Source organism: Zingiber officinale, chromosome 5A, assembly GCF_018446385.1.
Source record: "Zingiber officinale cultivar Zhangliang chromosome 5A, Zo_v1.1, whole genome shotgun sequence".
Classification (NCBI taxonomy): domain Eukaryota; kingdom Viridiplantae; phylum Streptophyta; class Magnoliopsida; order Zingiberales; family Zingiberaceae; genus Zingiber; species Zingiber officinale.
The window spans coordinates 81,006,287-81,015,737 of NC_055994.1; the positions used below are offsets into that span (position 1 = coordinate 81,006,287).

General features: G+C 37.6%; 1 protein-coding gene across 5 annotated transcripts; it reads left to right on the forward strand.

Annotated features, from left to right (window-relative positions):
- Positions 1-1,713: 1,713 nt before the first annotated feature.
- On the forward strand, positions 1,714-8,075 carry LOC121980727. 5 transcript variants are annotated; one of them, XR_006111655.1, is made up of 10 exons: positions 1,714-1,958; positions 2,197-2,314; positions 2,533-2,610; positions 4,943-5,309; positions 5,402-5,514; positions 5,961-6,125; positions 6,218-6,357; positions 7,213-7,305; positions 7,388-7,607; positions 7,681-8,075. XR_006111655.1 is itself a non-coding variant. In XM_042532905.1 (9 exons), the coding sequence occupies exons 1-9, from the start codon at positions 1,867-1,869 to the stop codon at positions 7,545-7,547; spliced, it is 1,326 nt and encodes a 441-aa protein (XP_042388839.1). In that variant the 5' UTR covers positions 1,714-1,866; the 3' UTR covers positions 7,548-8,075. The 5 variants fall into 5 exon arrangements, 4 of the variants coding, with proteins under 4 accessions (XP_042388839.1, XP_042388840.1, XP_042388842.1 ...); XM_042532905.1 differs by having other exon boundaries at positions 7,388-8,075; XM_042532906.1 differs by lacking the exon at positions 2,533-2,610 and having other exon boundaries at positions 7,388-8,075.
- Positions 8,076-9,451: the final 1,376 nt, after the last annotated feature.

The following is a 9,451-nucleotide window of genomic DNA, read 5'->3' on the forward strand; positions in this document are numbered from 1 at the left end:
TTCCGTATAATGGAAGTGATATCTGTGGGTCCCTTGATTAGTAAGACATAAGAATGCATGACCATGCTCAAATGAGTTAATATGCGATATTGAGCTTATTTGATTAAGTGTGTCTACTTAGAGATCAAGAAACACAAAAATTGATAAGAGGATAACACGTTCTATGCCTTATTAATCAATCTAGATATCAAGAATAGAAGGATTGAGTCATACAAGATAATAAACACAAAAAGGTTAGGTCGGATCTCGACATTCTCGTCACTTAGGTAGCAATGATGCATTGCTAGATGATACTCATTGCTTATGTATATAAAATGGTGTTAGATACATTGCCAACGTTACGAGAGTCTATTGGGTCACACACAAAGAACATGTTGATTTAGAGATGGATTATGAGGTTAAGTTTAATCCGAATTATATACATTGAGTTAGACTCAAATGAATTCGGATTAGACTTATTGAGTAATGGGTTAGACTCATTGATTTATTGGATTAATGACTTATTGGGTTAATGGTTAATCCAATATTCTAAATACAACCCATTAAGATTAATGAATATTAATAGAGGTTAATATACTATCATTAATCAAAAGGAAGATCAAGAGACAAAAACGTTTTTGTATTCATGGGATGAATACAAAAGTCATTTGTAAAAATAACCTTTTGATGAAGTAACATTTTTTTGATGAAGTAATCTTTTTTGGTAAAGTAATCTTTTGGTGAAGTAACCTATTTGGTAAAGTAACCCTTTTGTGAAGTCACCTTATATATATATAGATGAAGTGACCTTTTGAGTGATGTGATCTTCTTAATTTTTGCTCTTCTTATTCTTCCACTCTTGGCCGAAACTTCCATAAGAGGTTGCTAGCACAATCTTTGATTGTTTCTTTCTCCATTTTGTGAGTTCGTGAGACGGACAGAGAATGTGTTCGTGTAGATATCGTAGAAGCACAAACGTGTTGATCGCGCTAAGATCTACATCCTAAAGAAATATTGCTGTCGGGATTGTAAATGACACGTAGCAAAGGTATATATCTTTTAACAAAACTTATTATATGATTTCTTTGTATGGATTTTCTAGATAGGAGCTTATTTTTCTACTCCGTTTTTGACATGTTTAATGCTATAGTTCCTTACATGATTAACTCGGACGGTTTGTTAAGTATTAATAATAAATTTTGAAAAAGAGACGTAATCATAGGAATGAAAGGTCAATTTTTGCCATGGTCTATGATACAATAAAGGTCTTAATCAGACATTTAAAGTTTAAATTCCAATTAACTGTAGAAATTTTTTCTCGTGGAACAATCATACTAAGAATATTAGCTGCTTAAATATATCTTCTTTTTAATTTATCTTGTTGATTAATAAAAAAATTTAATAAAATTAGACTGATCATTTCATGGATTAATCGGCTTGGACATCGTATTATTTAAAAAAAAAAGTCAATTTTTTAATTTTCTGTTTTTTTAAAGTAAAAGGTAGGAATTTATAAAAACCAATTAGATTAGAGTTTTATAATAAATTGTCCGTCCCAGCAGTGTGTGAAATAAAAAACATAAAGGTCTCGATTGGGTAAATCAGGCGTGGGTTGGTAAAAATCAATTAAAATGGGTGGGTTATTGTAAATTGTGCGTTATAAAATTCACATAATGCCGGCTCTCTTATCCTGACGCGCACGCAACGCACTCGCGTTCTCCACCCACTGGTCTCCTTTCCGGACCCACCCACTTGGATTGGGAGTCAATAAATAGAGCAGGAGCGATCGCCACCACTGCAGGCTGCAGCAGTGCCGCTCTCCTTCATCTTCCTCTTCTCGCCGGCGATCGCAAATTGAGCTCCGCGATCCGCGGTATTCAGCCATCCATGGCATCCTTCCTCGGTGCCCGAGTCCTATCCTTCCCCTTCGACGCCGCGCATCGCCGTGACGGCCGGTTGCCGTTCTATCCTAATCTCAGGTGCGAGACACCTCTTTTGCCTCCTCGAACCCTCATTCTTGCTTTGCTCTCTTCAGCTTTCTAGGGTTAGCAATTGCTTTGATTCAAAGAGAGATCGAGCGAGGAACAATGGGTGTGTGGTACTGATAGAGTCTGGATGTAACGAGGGGAAGATTATAAGTAGATGAGTGAGTGAGAGAGAACGAGAGGGTTATGCTAGCTGCTACCCGACACACCCACCATTTGTTGTTGCGATCAGGTTTGGGTTTGATCGCCGACTCGGGAATGGGAAGAAGACGAGGCACGTGGGGAGTCCTCCCCCGTCCGTGGCTTCCCCCACCATGAAGCGGGATTCCCTGCCCGATCCCAACATCAAGGTCTGTTCTCCTTCACCTCGTTTATGAATTGCAGCGGCTGTGCCGTTCTAATGTGTATGCACAGATGCCAAGCAGCTGCTCCATTTCGATTTTGTTCATGTTTCTTCTTGTTGATCTTATGTTTGTCTTTTCCCTTTTCTATGTTTCTTTCTTTCTTAGCTAATTCCTTTTTTTTGTTTTTTTTATTCCTTGGCTACATGGGAAACGCTAATTTTCAGATACTCAAGATTGCTCGTGAAAATTTTGCACAGGAGATCTCCGTCAGGTCTGATGATAAAGATGTTTCACTAGCCAAGGTAACTTGTTGTCTTGAGCTTGAATATGTAACACTTGAATCAGATGTATGCAAATTAAGTTGCACTTGTAGCAAAGCTAATCCTTTGATAACATAACCTTTGGTAGTAAGTAGTAGTCTTCAAGGAAGCGCAGTGTAAGCTACGAGTAGTAAGTAGTCCTGGCTCCATGGAAGTTTTCCACCGGCCACCGGATAAATCCGGAAAGCACAAATGGGCCACGGGAGATGATGGCCCAGCACCTAGAGTGGTTCGAGGACCGGATAAATCCGGAAAGCACAAATGGGCCACGGGAGATGATGGCCCAACACCTAGAGTGGTTCGAGGACCGCAGGCATTTATTTGCGCTGCATGGGAATCAAACCCTCGTTGCTATGGAAACTCATCCATACAATTACCATCACGCCAAGCCCTAGGGGCAATAATAATCTTACTCCTTGAACATAAAGAGCATGGAGCGAGTTGGGTCCCAGATAGGCAATGATGTTTCAAAGTTGGTAGATGCAATTAGTTTTTTTCTCGTTTGTTTTATGGCACCCAGAAGAATATTCTGTACTATGCTCAATTTGTGCAATTTATTATGTTCATATTTATCCACATGATGACAATTATCCTAGACTTCCTTGTGTATGCCCAATTATAAAATTACACCAAATATATTATTTTTTATTCTATAAAAAAAGATTGCTGACATGTTGATTGAATTCATATCTTGCATTTCTTTACCCGGCCTACTATTTTTGTATTTGCTATTTAGGACTGGAGGCAGCTTGCCCAACAAGTAAGATATTGTTTCTAGCTTCTAGAATAGTTTTGAAATCTTGTAAATTTGTTAATATTTAAACATTTCATATATGGTTGCTCTTAAGACTAATAAAATAGCACAATTTTCAGTTTAGCCATCTCAATATTCTTAGTGTGTGTGTGCGCGCGTGTGTGTGTGTGGAGATATATCCTAGATTATGGTGCTAAAATTTCCTTAAGCTAGGCTTCATGTCAGAGCAAACCCTTTATTCTTGAATACCAACAACATAGTTCTTATATTTTAATTCTAACTAATTGATGCTTTTGAGAATTTACATATTCATCAGAACTATGACTTAGAATTTTATCTCACCTATATTTGGCGTTACTTCATGGAGGTACATTACTCATCCTGTCATGTGAAGAAAAACACAAAGAGCATTTAGTGATCCCAGCACAACATACCTAAAGGAGCACAACACTTCCTAGATACGTAACTCCTCTCATGACAACTCCCCAATCAAATACAGAAACATTGGTCAAGAAGTAGTTTCATATCATCACAATTTATCAGAAGGTAAAAGGAAAAAAAAATCTCAATCTTAATTACATTAACAGTTAAAAGCCTGCTGCATATGTGGGAATTTTTTTTGGAAATCTTCTGTTCCTTACATCAGCACATAAAACTAAATTGCCTAAAACCTTTAAATTATCTACCATCTATGATGGAATATGTTTAATCGAAAAGAATTTAGATATCTCCACAATTGCATATGTGGGACTAAGCCCTCATGGTTTTGCTCTTGGGCTCTACCCAAAAGACCTCATGCCAATGGAGATATCTTTCTCTTATAAATTCATAATCTTTCCCATGTGTTTTCAATGTGGGACTATGTTTGCAACCTTGCAACCCCAACAATCCCCCCCTCAAACAAAGGACCACAGGCTTCCCACGTCCGATCCTCGACTTACCAGGTCTTCCCGCCCCTTGGTCCACCCGACCTACTAGGACTTCCTTGCCTAGCCGCAACTAAGACTTCTTGCCTGGTGTCTGGTCCTCTTGATCCGAACATAGGAACCCTCACTTTCTTTGTTCAAGGTCAATATTGTACCTACATGGCTCAATCAGACCATAGCTCTTGTGCACAATCGGGGATTAAACCTTTTAACAATCCGGACTCTGATACCAATTGTTGGATCGAAAAGAATTTAAATATCTCCACAATGACATGATATTGTCCACTTTGGACGTAAACCCTCATGGTTTTCCTCTTGGGCTACCCAAAAGACCTTATGCCAATGGAGATATCTTTCTCTTATAAACTCATGATCTTTCCCATGTGTTTTCAATGTGGGGCTACGTTTACAACCTTGCAACCCCAACAGAATATACTGCCATAAATATTTATCTTTTCTTCAGCTATGCTTAAAACAGCTGCTCTTATTAGTCAGGTGGAAGCGTGCATCTTTTTTGTGATCACAGTGTGATACACTGGCAAAATATCTCTTTTCCAGTATAATTGCATTCTACCAGTTGTATGACATACAACGTAATGATCATCCGTGAATATTGACTCATGTCTTGTTATAGGCTTTGTTACTTGTTGCTGCTGAAGATGAAGCTTTCATGTCACTGAATCATGACATGGATGCACAGTCAGTGCGGAATGAAAGGGAAGTTGCAACTGATCAATTTAGTGGTCAATTAGAAGTTGATTGTGTGGAAGATATGTCCTTAGCTGGAAAGAGCATATCTGGGTGGTTAAATGAGTTGGATGTGATAGCAAAACAAGTTGAAGCAGAGTTAATTTCCAGAGACATAGGTTGCCATCTACTTGAAATCTTGGAGGCTGTTAATTTTGTTCTCTTTGAATCAAGAAGTTTCAAAAGATTTCCTGTACTAGTAGATTCAAAATTCTCATACTTGCATACGGTCCTTAGCACTGGATGCGGGAGCAGTAAGTCTTTTCTAGCATTCAATCCAACCTTCAATATTAAAGAAAATGTTTTTCCAGCTCATACCTGACTAGGAATCTTCTTGTTTCAACAGATATAATGTTCAGTGTTATATATGTTGAAGTATGTCAAAGGCTTGGTGTTAACATTGTGGGCTCTAAGGTTGGGGAAGATTTTCTGATTTGGCCACAATCAGGAAATTCAGCGGTGCGTTTTTCTCTTTTTGTATATTTGAAGACAACCAAATTTATACTTCACTTATTTGAAGGTAGCTGAGATTGTATGCTCGTAGTAAAGAAAATACATGGCACTCATTTGTTTCAGTTGTTCACTCATTTGGCTGTTTCTTTCTACATGAGGAACTAACAAGCTTTAGGGCCCAAAACTTTATTTTGATTTCTTTCTTCATCTGGTATGGATACCAGCTTTTGAGAGACCTACTCTCTTTAGTCTGTAAATATTTCTTCTTTGATTATACTTCACCATCTACCTTAAGTGACGAACCTCTGATATCTTTTTCGCTTTGTTAGTATCCATCCTTGCATGGTTTCCATGTCAAAAACTTAACCTAAGGCCGAAGGTATTTCCTGTGATTCACTAATATCTGCTACTTGAATGCTTTATTCCTCATACTTTTTCCCCTTCTTTTATAGGAACTTTTCAGTATTGCTTCTGGACGTAGTCTGTTTGCTACCATCAATGGCAAATGTGTCAAGGATCCAAGATCCATGGCTTCTGAAATGGACAGCACCTCAGTTTCAAGACTTGATATTGCCACTAAGAGAGATATTATTGGCATTGCTCTAGCTAATCTGATCGTATGCATCTACATAAATAGTGGAATGTACTTACACATATGATGAGCCTTTTGGTTTCTCTATGATCCTACCATATTCCTTACCATTTGCAGAGATTTTATTGGAAACGGGCTTCAAAGGCAAATCATGGCTTAATGTTAACTTCTCCACTTAAACCTGTTTATCCTGGAAATGACAAAGCTGGCATGGGAGGAATTTTGAATATTCCACTGTTGCGGCCCCAGGACCTCAGGTAGATTCTATTTTTGCATCATATTTGTTAGTCATGATGATCTCTAAAGACGTTCTTATTCCTTGGCACTTCATAGGGCCTTAATCGAGCTGGGCTGAGTCATCTGATCAATTTCAAACTTATTTTTGCGTAGCTTGTTCAAATTTTTTTATTAAAAGTGTTATAGAGCTAAGCTTGTCATCAACTTAAAATTTATATAAGACAATTATCTAATAAATAGATGAACTTTTACTATAGCGTATTGAATTTGTTCATGAACATCCTCTTTGTTTCAGCCCTAGCACTTCATTTTATTGAAATCCAATATATTGTCTCATGAAGCTCATTGAAAATCACAATTATCTTGGGCACTTCGGTACAAATTATTGGATGTACAAAGCTACACCGGTGATCTGAATAAACTTGTTCCTTGGTATTTCCCAGAAAAAAGAACAACAGATCATGCTGTAAAGTAGGCCTATTGATCCGTTTTATAGGATTTGAACACTAACTTTCAACTAGCTATTTAACACATCTACTGGGTGGTTCATTAATGTCGTTGCTTTGATATAACAATCAAATTATCATGTTTACTCCTGTCTGGACTTCATGCTTTTGCCTGTTCCCTTCTTATGTTCTTGTTGTGGCCCTTCAATGGCCATTTATTTGCCAATATCATGAATCTACTCAGTGATCTCCTAAACTATGTGTTCAGGATGTGCCCCCTTATGATATGAAAACTATTATGCCCATTTTGGATCGATACAATGATTTTCCTAGTTCAATTTTCCTCGTATATCCCAATTGTACATTTCATGCTAGTAGAAACTAGCAAGAAGCATCACTTGCCACTGACTGTTCTCCCCAAATCATAAGGTTGGCCATTATGGCTTCCGAACGGCTATTGATACTACAGCCTGGCAATTGGACTTTACGAAGAGATCATGGTATGCTTCTGTACTACAGCAGGTAATCTAGCTCGTGTCTGAATCCTTGCTTCTTGTAAATGTGTCACATAGTAGCGTCTCCAACAATCCTCATATTTTGATAGGAGGTATGCTGAGGCAGTTCAAGAACTCAGCATTTGCATGGCTTTTGCGCCCGAGGAAGAGGCGGAGATTCTGGAACCATTTGTGGAGAAGCTGCACCTTCTGCGTCTTCTATCATCCTGGGAGTGTTTGGATCAATTTGGCTCGGTTCCAATCTCTTGATACACTGCCTCTAGTTGTCGGCACTCACCGCGGAACAAAGTAATTCTTACTGGAGAAGGGGTAATCATTCCAACTATGCAGGAAATGAAACATTTCCAAGCTGATGACTCATGATCCCATGTTGCTGTTATAGGCATCTTCACGGTTTCTTTGCCAATGCAAACGGAGTGATAATGAGACACAAATATCTATCAGTTGCTGTCTCAAGGTCAGAGAAAAAAATGGTATTGAAATTGAATGTTTCATTTGATCATTGTAAAATTATTCGGATCCTTTATGGGGTTGTTCTGGGATTGATAGGCGATAGCATAGTGAAGTTGGAATATATTTGGCATGATCCGACAACTTTTGGGTCTCCTAATTTAGATGGACATGACTAAACCCTGTGGTTGAGTAGAGGAGGCTGAGAAAAATGAGAGTTTTAAGGGAAGTAATATGCTAAAAAGAAAAGAAAAGCAAAGAAATGCATTATTTTATTTTTCTCATTTACATAGGTGCAATTAAAGAAAAGTATCATTATTTGTTTTATTTATTTTTGTCGATTTAATATTTAGATTTGTTGTTTCTTTAATTATCGTTCTTTGAAGGGTAAAATAGATTTTTTTTAAAAAAAAGATGGATTTTTTTTTTTTTTTTTAGCTCCGGCTATGTTATCCTTAAGATTAGTAGCATTGGTATCTGTTTGTCATTTCCAGAGCAAAACATTTTCTATTCGAAGATCTTGATTTACCCCAAAACATAACCAATTTTCATTTTTTTAAAAAAAATTATGATGCCATGTGAGTATGATTTAAAATTTCATACTGAGCTTAACAAAATTTGTTGTTCTATCCGGCAATGGGGTCGTGAAGGCTGCTATGATCCTGCAGCAACGCTCACAAGGTCATGGGGGTGCCGTGATCTTACAGCGACCTCCACGGGGTCGCCATTATAGCGGTGACTTTCACGGGAGCACCATAGTCCCATGGCAACCCTTAATAAATATGAAAATTATAGAAGAATTCTTACATCTCCACAATCGTGGTTGGTCAATATTAGTGCTAAAGTTTTAAGATGCCTAGCTCTCTTGTATCCTCTTTTGGTCGATATTTGTATTGTATCAGAGTGGCCATCACCAAATAACTAGTTCACTTCCACAATTAAGGAGCGCGCCAACATTAAGGGGGCGTTTGGTTCATTCCTAGGAATAGGAATCGGAATGAGAATCATTGTATTGTGGAATGGGAATGGATATGAATATGGATATCACTCTTAAAAGCAATGTTTGATTAGTTGCATATCTTCTATCAGAATAAATCAAAATTTCCTTTTTTACCCTTAAAGGAAAATAAGAGAAAAAATTAGATTTGAGATAAAGATAAATGTAAGAGAAAAATATGATGAAAGAGAATGATGAGAGAGAAAGTATGATGAGAGAGAAAGTGTGAAAGAAAGAATGAAGAGAGAGAAAATGTAATGAGAGAAAATGAGAAAAGAAAGTATGATGGGAGAAAACATGATGAGAGAAGATGAGAGAGAAAATATGATGTAAGAGAAAGTATGATGGGAGAGGATGAAGAGAGAGAAAATATAATGAGAAAAATTGAGGAGAGAGAGTATGATGAGAGAGATTAAGGAGAGAGAAAGTATGGTGAGAGAGAAAGTGTGATGAGAGAGAAAGTGTGATGAGAAAAAAAGTGAACTGTGAGTATGATGGGAGAGATTGAGGAGAGAGAAAGAATGATGAGAGAGAGTGTGTTGAGGAAAAAAGGAAGGAGTGTGACAAGAGAAATTGAGGAAAGAGAAAGTGTGATGAGAGAGATTGAGGAGAGAGAAAGTGTGATGAGAGAGAAAAGATAAAAGAGAGTGTGATGAAAGAGATTGAGGAGAGAGAAAGTGTGATGAGAGAGAAAGTATGATGAGAA

Coding starts and splice junctions, on each gene's coding strand:
- LOC121980727 (XM_042532905.1), top strand. CDS start 1,867: ATGGCATCCTTCCTCGGTGCCCGAGTCCTATCCTTCCCCTTCGACGCC. Junction 5,515..5,960: donor CACAATCAGGAAATTCAGCG/GTGCGTTTTTCT, acceptor CTTCTTTTATAG/GAACTTTTCAGTATTGCTTC. Junction 6,126..6,217: donor TTGCTCTAGCTAATCTGATC/GTATGCATCTAC, acceptor TACCATTTGCAG/AGATTTTATTGGAAACGGGC.